A 13,608-nucleotide genomic window follows, 5' to 3' on the forward strand; every position below is an offset into this window, starting at 1 on the left:
TTATGCAAACAGTTTGAGAGATTCCTAAGAAGAACCAAAATACATCGTGTATATACACTCCACTCCCCCATGCCCCAAGCATATGTTGCATGAAATATAGCCCTCCAAAATCAGTGAGGCTTTGGCTCTTCACATTAGAAGGCCAAAATTTCAACCACTGTTCTGTCTCTACAGCTTTTGTCACTTTGGTCCTGTAGCTTCCAGGCAGGAGAACTTTTCCAGGCTAGTCTTGATGGGGAGAATATTTTGCAGGGCTGTTCCACAGCAGTACTCCTCTCCACCCATTCTGCTACCCTTTTGCCTGCTCACTGATTTCAGTACGCAGAGCTCCAGTCTTCATGACACCCCTTAGCTCATTCCCTTTTGGTAGTTTACGGGGCTTAAAGCAATAAAATGTGCCTTTTGAATATATATGGAGAGCCATGTTTTTTTTTCCATTTGAAATGCCTCCACTTCATTTCTATTTTAATTTATATTCATAAACTCCAGAATATTTGACATCATGTGTGGGGCTAGCACACTTGCTTTAGTATTTTATATACTGGATGCAAAGATATGAAAAGGAGAAAGAAAACATGATTAGTGTGATGAGCAGGCTTTGCATTGAAGACTCAACTCTCATAATTGGGTGGAAAGATCATCTGCTACTGTTTAGTCCTGAAAAATCTGTTCCTGCTTCTCCACTTCAAACCTTCCCATTTCAGATAGAATCATATTGGAGAAGCAAGGAGGAAATAGAAAAGAGAATTGTAAGGCGTGAGAGAGGAGCTGCCGTGATGGGTGTGAGAGATTTCAGCCTGAGGTCACAGGTGATGAATCCAGCCCAGATCAAATTTTTATCCTCTATTCAGTGTCTTCCATATGAGATGAACTTGTCGTCTTAGCACATTCCCTAGAGAAGTGGGTTTGAAAGGTTTAACAAGCCGTGGGAGCCTTTCTATCAAATAACTGAATATCCCAAGACTGTAGTTTTGGCCCTGCTTGAAAATTTTTTAGAGTGACTTAAAAAACTCTCTGTCAAAGCGATGTTATTGGCTACTCAATATTATAGATAGGTTTTAGTATCACTGCCACTCTTGTCCTCTTATGTTTCCTTTTTGTTTTATACCATATTTTTAATGTACTAGTAGGACAGAGGTGAACGTTGTGCCCTGATCAAGTCAATAGACAAAACTCTCCTGAGTCCTGTGGAATAGGAATGATAGAGCAAAGAAGGAGAGAGATCTAATATATATAACCAAATATCCATATTTTAAGAACTACATGTAATAACTGGATTATATGAGTATATACCTGAAGACTCCGGGTATACACTCAAGGCAAATTCACATCTGAATTTTTTTTTATTTTTATTTTTTTTACTTTTTTTTTTTTTAACTTTTATCCTCAATATATCTGGAGATTGGTTTCAGTTTTGGGCTAGGAGCATCTCCAAAAGGTAGCGGTATCTTCTTCACCCATACTGAATGCAGTGGAGACCTTGCATGAAAGGAAATGACTTGGGCCAACACATCCTATATATATATATATATGCAGAAAGCTACAGAGATTTAATCGGAGGTGTAGTTTTATTTCAGTTTAGTGAAATCACTGCAGTGGGCTTTAGCTGTGTTTAAATTAGCCTTGTTTTGTGTTACTTTTAGTCAGCTGGGGGCAAGTATAAAGTAAGGCTCCAAGAAACTGAAATAACAGATACTTCTACAGTTGGACTACAGTGGTTTAAAGCATGATTTAAATTAAAATAGTGCAGCTGCTGCCTCTAGACAATACCTGCAATGCTGGAATCTCTTGTCTGTTGTTCCCTCCTTTGTTTAATAGCTGTCATTGACAGTAATCCTAGAAGGGATTTTGTCATCAACTACTTCGTTCTCCTGTGTATCCAGGCCCTATGTCTGTGCTGACTGACATTACACAAAAGCTGTCAGTCCTCGGTATGGCACTCAACCTGTATAATTTCAGCCATCAGGAAGTTATATGTCTAGCTGAAACTAGTCACCTAGACTCTCTATCATGAGGGTACAGGGATGGATATTTGCAGAAGATGATTCATGCCACCTGTCTCAGTTATCTTAGGATGGGATGTGTTGCTGTCTTTCTTTCTCTCTCTTTCACTGACTCTACAGGAAACCTGGAAAACTAGCTTAGACTAGACGTACAGCATCTCAATGACTAGGCTGTGTTTCTTTGGAACGTATTGGAGAGCCACTTCAACCATTGTCCTATTTCCAGAGTTTTTCCGATGCTCTTGTGTGCACATGGGACTTGGTCTCCAATTAGCATCTAGCCTACCATCAGCGTAGTGCCTCCCATCTCATTGCCTCTGATGGAGGTACTTGTTGGACACCACCCATTCCGTGAAAGGCTGTGCGAAGCCCTGGCCACTTCACTGACACATAAACCCCAACCATGCATTGCATTAGATAATTCAAATATGTTCCCCTTGAACATACATGCACATTTGGCACTCTGCCCTCCCAAAATCTCTAAACCCAAGACGGGGGAATAACATGTCTTTACAGGTGTAAGTATGCAGCTATTCTAAGTATTGCTTGTTTATAATTACCTGGTATTGATTTGAGTCTGGCCACTTTGGGGACTGACAGAACAAACCTAGGCTTTTTTGGTAAAGTTACTAGTTTGTGTCCATGCTAATGAAATGGAACTGAGAAGTGGGATGGAGGGTAATATAAATCACTCTTATTGGCCCATTTTCCTAATCCAACCTTCTCTGCTGCAGGGCGATCTCCAAAGGACAAACATTCAGCTTGATTTTGGAGACGGCATTGCAGTATCCTATGCTAATTTCAGCCCTGTTGAGGATGGCATCCGGCATGTGTATAAGAGTGCCGGAATCTTTCAGGTGACGGCATATGCAGAGAACAGCCTGGGCTCTGACACTGCTGTCCTCTTCCTGCATGTGGTCTGTAAGTACTTCCAGCTGCTAAATTCCTTGGGTGAAAACCTAACCTCACTGAAAATCCCTGCAACTTCATTGGGGCCTAAGAATACATCCAAATGCACCATCATATGCAGCTCATGCTCTTCCAAAGGCTTGGACTTTTAGACACTTTTCTATCTTGTTAAGTAAACTTTATTGATGAAGAGGAAGAGAAATTTCTTTTAACACAAGTATATTTGCAGTCCTCACAGATAGAAAAGTTTGACGGTGTTTCTCGATCTTTCTGAAAGGGTCAGAGACCAAACACCATATGAAACAAAGTCCAAATGTATGTTTTCAATACTCTTCTAATACCAAGAGATTTAGATTAATCTACTAAATTTTGAGTCAGTTATTCAGGATTTGGGAGTTTACCGTGCTTATTAAATAAAAGAAAAGCAGTATGCTGAGCATACTTCCTGGGACGTGACTGTACTGCAGGTTAATATGCTATTTTTCATATTTCAAGTGTTTGACATGCATCCCTGACTTATTCATCCTGATTGGTAGATCAGTGCAATTTCTGTCCACGTAGCACATGAACAGACTTATATGTAAAGCCTCCAGCTGGCTTTCTCAAAGCCACAGGAGAGACCAGAGGGTGTAGAATGCGGGATGAGACCAGGAAGATCCCAGTTCTTTCTCCTGCTCTCAGACTACGAGATCTCCTGTGCAGAGAGCATTATTTGTGTTCAGATGTACCTCATCAGTTTTGCCCCAGTGGTATTCACAGCCATGTCTGTCTTCCTCTTTAGCCTGTCAGAATGTCTTCTGGTCTGTCTATCTTTTACTTGAGTTTTTCTGCTGGAATGAAGCAAGTCAGAAATTTCCAAAACTCAAGAACTTTTTTCTTCTTTTTAATTTGAAGCTCCCTGTGTGAAGGAATAAATGTTCCTTGAAGCTTTTATTATGCTCATAATTCCCTCAAAGTCAATCATGGCTGCATTTAACAACCTGTTATTAGAGCATTAACTGTTTTTTCCTTCACCTTGGGCCATTAGCTGACAAAAGTGATGGTTACGTGATAATAACAACCAGCTTTGTATGGATTATCTGATTTTTCTCATAGGAACTGGTTTTTCATGCTGAGGATTTTAAAGCAGAATGCAAGGAGGGACGGTTGCTTGGCCTGGTTGTGCTACCCTAGCCTCTTCTTCCTCAGCCTCTCTGATCTCTCCTTTGACTTTTATATCATTCTTAGGTGGCCAACTTACTATCATTATCTCTAGGGAAATACTTTGCAAGCGTTTACATTCATGCTAACAGTGAAATAAGGCGATACCTCAGTACTAGACTTGTAATGTATTTGGATGTGCTAGTCAATATAGGAGGTTTGTCCTTGAAGCTCGAATGTACAGAGAAAAATGCCTTCTATATAAATCATCCTTATTATATGATCTGTCTGGTGCTGGAATCCTGTGCTGAAAACAAACAAAAAAAAAAAGGAGAAAGAAGCTGCTTGGTCTCAAGCAACAGCAGTTTTCTACCCTGCAGCTTTATCAGAAGTCAGTCAACTTTTCACCTTTCTGGAATTTGCTGTCAAGCTGTTCATCTCTTCATTTAAAGGAAGTGAAGATATTAGTGTTTTTCCTCTTACATGCACTGCCACAGAATATTTGGGGGAACCTGCTATTCTTGGGAATGGGCAAGAGTTCAGGAGTGACTTGCTGATAGAGAGCCCTTGTGAAAGGCCGGGGGGGAGGGGGAAGAAGAAGTTTTAAGGAGCCAAAAGCAATAATAGTGTGCCATTGTGCTCAGAGCTGTGTTCCAGTGGTGAAAGAACAGCTCTTGCTCTCCAAAATCCTTGTAAAACAAGTAGGTGGAGAAGTGATTAATGTCCCCATTTCATGCTTGAAGAACTGAGAGGTAACACAAGAAGATCGTCTAAGTTAAAATCAGCAGATTTCCTGCTTCCCAGAATTAATGTCTTACAAAAATAAAATATCACTTCTATCTTATTTCATCATTTCCTTCTCACAGTGATCCCACAGTCTATCAGTTTGCTGTGTTTTAAAAAGTACCATCCAGAAAGACTCAGTAATAGTCTGATGTGCAGCAGTTATCAACTGAAATACAGTACCAGTAAAACCAAAAAATTAAACAAGAAGGAAAACAATGGAGATAGTAAAAGCTTTAAACAAACTAGCAAGCAAAACCTCAGTATTTTTTTACACGTTGTTTTTTCTGGAGAGGAACTGGCTTCTTGGTTCTGGACTTCATTCTGGATATTTCTGTTTTTTAGACACACTTTGCATTGATATTTTGTTATTTATTCTTCCAGAAACAAGTTCTTCTGACAGTTAAGTACTTTTATGTGCCAATGCATGCGTTTTTCAAGTAGTTCCTGACTTTTTGCTAGTGGTAACTGACTCCTTAAAGACTTCTCAAGGTCAGGCCAAAGTCAAAAAGATACCAAGCATTTCCAAAATCATGAGTCTTTCTTTTTGAGACCTTCTAAAAAACAGTCAGAGCGCATTTAATCAAGTCACAAATGCCTCATATATAATTGGGTTTAAGCCATCTTGGTTAAAATGATTTTCCCACAAATCTTAGTAGCTCAGTGGATATATTTTCAAGAAAACACCTTCTTTGTCTCTTGTGTCCTATCCCTCAAGCTTTCAATAGCAGCTTGCCCGATCCAGTGCGAAGACAGTTCATAGCTCTCCCTCAAACTGCACTTAAAAAATTAGCACTGGGGAAAATGTGCATTTCTGGCTTCTCTAGAATTAAGAGTGAGGAAAAAACTTTAGGATTTTGCTTATTAAGCTGGTATCTTTTTCTGTTGCTTATTGACTGCTGAAATGATCTGGTATTGCTGTAACAGTTTCACTGCTGACATAAGACATTTGATTTATTTCAAGGAAAGATCTTTGCTGTTCACAACTGCGCAGGGAGGATTTAACTCAAAGCCTCTCATAACGAACTCTGTCTTCCCACAGGTCCAGTGGAGCACGTCCATCTGAGCGCCCCCTTTGTCGCCATCAGAAATAAAGATGTCAACCTTACTGCAGTAGTTTGGCCCAGCCAGGCAGGCACGCTTACCTACTTCTGGTGGTTTGGTAACAGCACCAAGGTACAGCTGCCCTTTGGTTCTTTTTTACTTCCTAAACTTCTTGCTCCAGACAGGGAACTCTCCCCGCCCTAATAAAAACTTGCCTTTGCTTGGTTTGTGGTTTAGTTTTTTAATTTGTCTAAAAAGGGTTGTCATTATCTGAACTTCAACCTTTGTGAGTTTATTTCCTCCTCTCTCGTGTTGTTCTTAGGAGTCATTACTTTTTTACATCTGGTTGTTATCAGCCCTACTGAGCTTTGAAGACCACTGTTATTACCAGCATTCACTTGCAACTTAACTGAATTGTATACCACTATATATGGGCTAACACTGGCTTTCAACACAGTGTTTAAAAACTGCCGGTGTTCAAATAACCATGGGGGTTTCCATTATGTACCAGTATGCAGTATATAATGCTTGATTCCAACACAATACTTTAAAGCTGTTGGTGTTCAAATAACCAGTTGTATCTAGAATTTCAAGCTGGACCCTCCATGAATTTTTTGTGTCCATCTGTGACTATTGTTGACAGTCTTGGATATTTAGAGATATATTAGAGACTACATTGTAGTGAATTTTCAAACGATTGGCAAAAATTTACTATAAAGAGCTTTTTTATCAATAATTTAAGTGAATGAAACTACAAGTTGCAGTCATGCTTTCAAAGAAAGAGAGCAGGATTTCTTATTAGCTACAGTTTTTATTGTAGGCTGTAGGAGCGAGACAGCTGACACACAGGCACTATCCTCCATTATTCTAGTTGTGAAATGTACAGCTGATAATTTTGCAATGTAGAGTCTGCTGTTATTTATAAAAGCAGTTTAAGTCACATCGTTGTCTATATTATTGAGTTGCAGTTGAAGGTGTGCACTGAGGTGAGATCACAGCAGAAAAAAATGGGGATTTTACATGAAATGTGGAACTTGAGATAAAAAATAGCAGGCACACAAGTATTTTATTTTCTCTTTGACAAGGCTGCTTGCATTTTAACCTCTTACCCTAACTACCAACAGTAGCAGGAGGAAAAAAAAAAAAAACGGTAAATGCTGTGTCTACTGGGATTTTACATCAAGTTAGGAAGCTTACTGTAAGAACTCACCTATTTTTGTGGAAGTGTAATTGAGGCAGCCGAAGAGCTCAGGAACAAAACCCACTTACTATAACCTGGCAAGTTGGTGTGCCTTAACTGGACTATGGCAACCACCCACATACACACGTCTAGTCCATGACGAGTACCAGGTAATTCCGCATAGTTTATACTGCACTAAAAGAGGGATGCAAAATCACACTACAGTTCAGATATTTTTGTCTCGGTGCTCACACGTGGACCGCCATTAAAGTAACCTGAGACAGTTTAGGTACTGGTAACTTGATCATCTGCTTAAGCCCTCCAGTGTACCCAGGAGTTTTCCTGCCATTGTCCTTGTCCTTCATATACAAGTTGATTGTAAATAGGGCCTTAAAAAAAGATGTTTTGAAATAAAAAGTAATCCAGAATAGGTAGAGCAAAGCAGTGGTGTTTGCTGAAGATTTCCATGCAGCTTTCATGGTGCTCGCATCTGGGTTGCAATATGATCTGTTATCTGTTTTATCTCCTAGCTTAAATTTCAGACCCATAGGCAGAGTACGAGCAGATATGGATGTGTTTAGGATGGATGCTTTGGACATGGCTGCACATGGAGTAGCTGATCCTTGTGACACCTTGGGGTGATTGTATATGTTGCTGAAATATGTTGAGGTGTGGATTAATAAAGATGGTGCCACTTACCTGTGGCCAAGTCAAAGACCCAGAGCACCTTTCATCCTTCGCAAAGCATTATCTCCAGATACCTCATGAAATGAGCTTCAACTCTAACAGAAGTATGGCAAAGGATATAGGCATAACAGCAGCAGTCAGCTTTTGTTTTTTCAGGGCAACAGTCTGCATCACATCAAAATTCCTTCTGGGATGTTCAATGTACGTGTCAGATCCTTCTCTGTGCCCACTCATGGGCAAACTGTGGTGCTGTAAGTACAGGTGGAAGATGGGGATACTGATTTGTGTGTGAATTAAAGGATGAGGTGTGTAATATTGTGCGTAGTGACTGGTATTTTTAGATGATATGTTCTTGTTCCATTCTGAGGGATTACAACTTCTTTTCCTGTTCAGCCCATAGGCATCCCGGGCAGAACCAGATATGTCTTGTGTCACTGTGCAGTCTCACTAAGGTACTCTGTGCTGTTGCACAGGCGAATGTTGTCTTAGAGTCAAGTGACCTGGCTGAGGCACTTCTGCTGCCCTCCCCACCCTGCTGGAACCATTGCACTGAATTTCTACTGTGCTAATTTTTGCAGTATACCCAAAGGCCAATTTGCTTGGATTAACACAGGTCCAGTTTAATAAATGTGTCCAGCTGTCTAATAGGTTTGAGGAAATGAACCTTAAACTACTTGATTTAATTTAGAGTTAGTTTCCAGGTCTTGGTGCCTGAATTAAAATTAAGGAGTTGGCTGAATGTTAAAACTCCATGATGGAGGTGAAATCATCCATGGTAATGGAATGTCCAGCATACACTCATAGAAAAAAGGGAACAATTGTAATTTTAAAGGCCAGATTGGTTCCTCTGATCTGCCTTTGCACAGAATTACAACCTGTAACATCTAGGAAGAGTGCTAATATCGCTGCAGTTTGGAATAAGACAGTTCTGCTTGTCGAGGATGCGTGTATATTGAAGTATATGTTAGTGGGCCTCCAGGGCTAGCACAAGCTGGCAGCCTTATTGACTCGGTCTGAGTCCCATGGGATCAAACAGGTTTATTTATTTTTTTTCTACTGCTTTTTCAGCTCACAGTTTGGGGGGTCCAAAGGAAGGTGGCATTCTGCAGGGAGGGAATTGTGTTTGCCAGTCTGGCCTATGCTTGTGGAAATTTTGTTTTGGCTATGAAAATGGCATATATGGCCACTGTGGTGAAACACAGGCAGGTTTCCAGTCTGATGGGATGAAGTGTGAGAACTGGAAGGTGAACGTTTAGGGGTTTTCCTCTGCATCGGTGCGAGAGTTTCCTGTGCAAAGAGGAGAGCTGTAGTGCTATCGAGGACATTTTTGTTTGAGAAGGCGCAGATAAAGTCAGCCCTCTCTGCCAGGGCTCTGAGCTGGCTAAATTCAGGTCAACTTTACTCTGGAAATCATTCAGCCACTTTCAGATGGCATTGTCAGCAGGTATTACGCCATGCTTTCAGCCTTGTTAGCGTGGTTTGCCAGCTTATGGTTGGAGCTGGCTTACAGGCTGAAGCAGGGACAGGGCAATGCTGGGTGCCCCCGGTCTGACCTGAGCAGAGTTGCTCTGAGATAGATGGCTTTGTGCTCATAAGAGCATGGGCTGGCCCTGAATCTGAAAAATATGGATTGTCTGAAAAAGCATCTGCATCTTCGGTTTACGTTCAGTGCTGGTTGGAGCTGGACCCTGTGTTTCGTACAGCTGATATAGCAATTGTGCTGAGTGCGCGTACGTCTGTGTGTGTCCAACACTGTGTTCTGCAGCACTAATTCTGCAATTGCTGACTGTGCTCTACTGAGGTGTTCGTACCATAATGGGTTGCAGTTCAGTGGAATAATATTTCAGGAAGCATTTACTGAAGTGAGATAAATCTTTGCCTGTGGGACAGTTCTCGCTGGGTGGTGTTTGGGCCACGTGTAGGTCTTAGCAGGACATGCAAGCTTGGAGCACTGTCCCTGTATCAAAGAGGAAGGATATCATGGCCTGGTGGATTAGTGAGGTGCATGTTGTGATCCTGAGTTAATCTCGCCCTGATTTTGATATCACCATCTGTGTTTACCTCTTGCAGCCCCTCATCACCTTGGAAAGCAGCATCTCATACATCTTTGCTGTGGAGGGGATGAACACCGTCACTGTGCAAGTTGCTGCTGGCAGTACCCTCATCCAGGACACCAAGGAGATCGCAGTGCACGGTACACTCAGCCTTTTACAATCAGATCTCAGGGGGGTATCTAGAGGTGCAGAACAGGCAGTTGCTGCTGAACCAAAATGAACTCTGTGAACTCCCTAGTGCCTGGAGGAACCTCTGAAGACAAACTGTAAACAGAGTAGCTCAGATGTGTCATGATCACAAAATGCAGAAGGGAATTGGATGGGGCAGCTAGCCAACTCTGTAAGCTCAGCCCTGTCGTAAAGTGGCTGGTGTCCCCTTTGCCTGTTGGGCTGTCTGTACACCCTGACTGGGAACTCCCAAAAGAAAAAAACATTAGAGCTGTAGACAGAGTGACCTTCCCTCTGCTTCCTAGCTGTGGAAAGAAGTAGTCATAGTGCATCATTGAGGCGGTCTGAATACAGCTGGTGTTTCTCTTCGTACAGTGACTGTATAAACGGCAGGGTTCTGGAAGCATCTGGAAAACTGGTGGCAGAAATGATTCTGTTGTTTGTATCTCTGCCTATCTCCCATGCCACAGCTGGAGGTTTGAGTATGTCCACTAGGCTTTCCTGTGGGTAATGGTTGGTATGTTCTTGCCATGTCTGCACGTCATGGGCTCCAAAGAGCACCCTTTGACAGACCATGAAGCTTACCCTATTTGGGGCTTGATAAAGGCTGAGTGGAAGGGCTCTCTCAGCAGTTTTGGCCAGGACTTTGAGATTTCTCCAGAGAATAATTTCCACCCTGGGCTAATCTTCATTTTCCTTATCCAGTTATTGGCATGCAGCATTTGAGGGCAAGCTTTTCTTTAGATAGAAAGTTTTATTAAGAGGACTGGGCTTCAAACTACTCGGGTTGCGCTGTGTAGTTGAACTATGTGTGTCTTGTTTCAGTAATTAAATATAAATAAATGCCCTGCTGGTGACTGGAAAGCTGTATGCTCTGATTTAACAACCAGCTAAATAGATATTTATTGATTGCCTGGCTGTGAAATGCAATGAGTTTTAATAATTTGTTAATATGATTTAATAATACCCAAACTCGCTATTAGCAAATGTAAGTAACCCTCTACTTGATCATTTTGAGCATTGCAAAATGCAGTGTTTACTTCTGGGAAACTTGTCTCTTTCCACTAGCTTCTGGAATAAACCTGAATCAAGTGTATCTGCGAGGGGTCCCCACAGGTGATCTCGATCTTTGGTCCTCGTAGGTCCCACAGAACCCTCCTCACTCTCTATTTTTAAACACCTTATAAGGAATTTTGCCATTCTGTTTAAAAGATCTCAAGCTTTGGGCGTTATCACATAGAGAAACTGATCCAGTTGGAATGTCCAAATAGTCCTATGCAGTGCCATTCTGGCAGACTGACCTGGTCTAAGGAAGGAGTCCCTCCAGACGCACAGCCTGGTGATCAGTTCAAGTCTGAGTACATAAACGAGTGACACCTTTGGTAAACATGCGCTCTGCTGAATTGGTATACTAATCTGTGTCCTGTGCTAAGTTATTATGGCTCTAGGCAGGAAGGCATGGCTTTCTGATGTCAGCAGGGGAAGAGATTTATTCAGGGTTTTCTCAAATTGTGGTTAACAGACCAGAATTTACTAAAAAAGTAAATCGGACGTGGTACTGAGGGTTAAAAAGTCAAAGTCTTTATATCTCATGCTCTGGGTTAAGCCTTCAGAACTTGATAGAATTTCCCTGCTCTCTTTGATGCTTGTTTTATTTTAAAATATACTGCACTATCTAAAAAGAAAGAACAGATCTTGCAAAAGATGCAACATAAATGCTGTGCTGGCACATCCCTGCTGTTATGTGGATTTCCTCATTTATACTCTTGCTGGTTTATCTTGATCTAAAACTGGTACCTTCTTACAAATGATTAATGGTACTTATTTGAAGTGTCTAGAGATCAGGTGCTTCAAGGTGAGGCACAGCATCTCTCCAAAAACAGAAAGGAGAGTCTTCTACCCAGAGAACTTATATCTGAGTACAATTCCCATCCTGGATCTGTGCCTCCCACTGGCCCAAATCCATTGTGCGCATTTATCATAAGGATTCCAGGTTTGGTCTCTGGTGACACCAGAGGGGAGAGTTGGAATTGACGAAAAAATTAAATTGTTCTGTATTTGAAGTCTAGGAAGTTTTTCTTCCTCACTGCAATCAGTCAATTAGGAAGTAATTTCAAAGTGTTTCATGAATAGCCATTGCTTGATTAGCCAGTCATTAGCACCACTGGGTTCTGATTTGTTGGGGTATTAACCACTCATGGCTTCCCTCTAGGAGAGCAAACAGATAATACCTGCTTTTGGAAACATTACTTACAGTAAATGTTTGTTCTGCAGAGCACAATGCATGCAATTGCACAGACCTTCCAAATTTCAGCCAGGTGCCGCCTTATTTACTGGTCAGCTTCCTTGTAAACAGAATCTCATGAAGTTGAGTGGCAAAATTATGAAGTCCAGAGGCATCACGAAGGGAAGGCATCTTCTCACCTCTCTCATTCTTGCTTCCATTTCTTCTGGGAAAAGCCACAAGCTGGCATTAGGGCAAAATGTCCTTTATAAGGATACTTTCCCTGCAAGCTTTCTGTCCTGCTCAGTGTTAGCCATCCCTTTTTCTTCCTTCAGCCTTTCCTCTCTCACCTGCTTTAAGATAATTTCATTATGGTCTTCCGGTTGTTTTCTGCGCCTTTGGCTGTACCCTGAACACTGCCCATTTAATCTTCTCATAAGTACTGTTTTTCTATTCCAGAGTATTTCCAGTCTCAGCTCCTCTCATTTTCTCCCAACTTGGACTACCATAACCCTGACATCCCTGAATGGAGACAAGACGTTGGCAAAGTCATCAAGAGAGCTCTAGCACAGGTGAGCGTCTGTTTCCTCGTCTGCACTAACATTGACTAGGCTGTTACAACATACCTTTTTCAACATGCTAGCCTAAAAGAATGGGAAAGAACAGCAGTAATGAAGCTATCATTTTAAATCGATAAAAAGCTTCTTAATATGCTGGATCTTTTTACAGAGGCAAACTATATTGGGAATTTTGTGGAAATATTATAATTAGTTTTATTAATGTTTCTGTGGTGCTTTTTAGCTTTTAATATCCCTGAGGACTTTACAAATTCTAGATTGTAATAGTATCATTATTATTCTTATTTTGCCAAATTGATATTACAGTATCTACTGTTTTCTACTCCAAATGTTTGGGTGGTGTTGCTGTGTGTTGTTAAACAGCTGATCCACTTCTTCCCAGAAGACAGACATTGTAGTATGTTGGGTGCATGAGGAAGATAGATTTACCTCTTCCTGATCCTCGGTCAGGGGTTCCACATGCAGCTAAGTGTAGCAATGGGTGAACGTTATAAAGCTCTACTCCCTTTCCAACTGGGGCAAAAAATGTGGATTCAGAAGGAAAATCAACTTACCTTTAAAATACAGGACAAAGGGAGACTTCTGTGGGTGGAAGATACTAAGTCTTCCTTTGGGATTAATTAGAATATGTAAACTAGCACTCATATTCTTGCAGGGAAGGGGACAGAATAATTTATAATATCAAATAGACAGGGACTTTGGTTTTGTGTGAAATCAGGAGATAGATTTAGGCAAGCTTTTGTGGTTTTTACATTCTGCCAAAAATTTATCTTGCTTTTTTTTTTTTTTTTTTTTTTCAGCTACAGCTGTTCTTAAACATGAAGGCTGATTATTTTTA

The 13,608-nt window shown here is 41.1% G+C and overlaps 1 protein-coding gene across 1 annotated transcript in view; it reads left to right on the forward strand.

The window, feature by feature from the left end:
• The window catches only part of SORCS3 (sortilin-related VPS10 domain containing receptor 3), a 219,515-nt gene that overhangs the window by 195,413 nt on the left and 10,494 nt on the right, over positions 1–13,608 (forward strand). Inside the window, exons 19-22 of the mRNA XM_009881623.1 lie at positions 2,738–2,924; positions 5,878–6,011; positions 9,817–9,940; positions 12,652–12,764. Of these exons, the coding sequence (XP_009879925.1) occupies positions 2,738–2,924; positions 5,878–6,011; positions 9,817–9,940; positions 12,652–12,764 (558 nt within the window). The remainder of the gene's footprint in view (positions 1–2,737; positions 2,925–5,877; positions 6,012–9,816; positions 9,941–12,651; positions 12,765–13,608) is intronic.

The sequence above is a fragment of the Charadrius vociferus genome, unplaced genomic scaffold (genome assembly GCF_000708025.1).
Source record: "Charadrius vociferus isolate BGI_N301 unplaced genomic scaffold, ASM70802v2 scaffold282, whole genome shotgun sequence".
Taxonomy (NCBI): Eukaryota; Metazoa; Chordata; class Aves; order Charadriiformes; family Charadriidae; genus Charadrius; species Charadrius vociferus.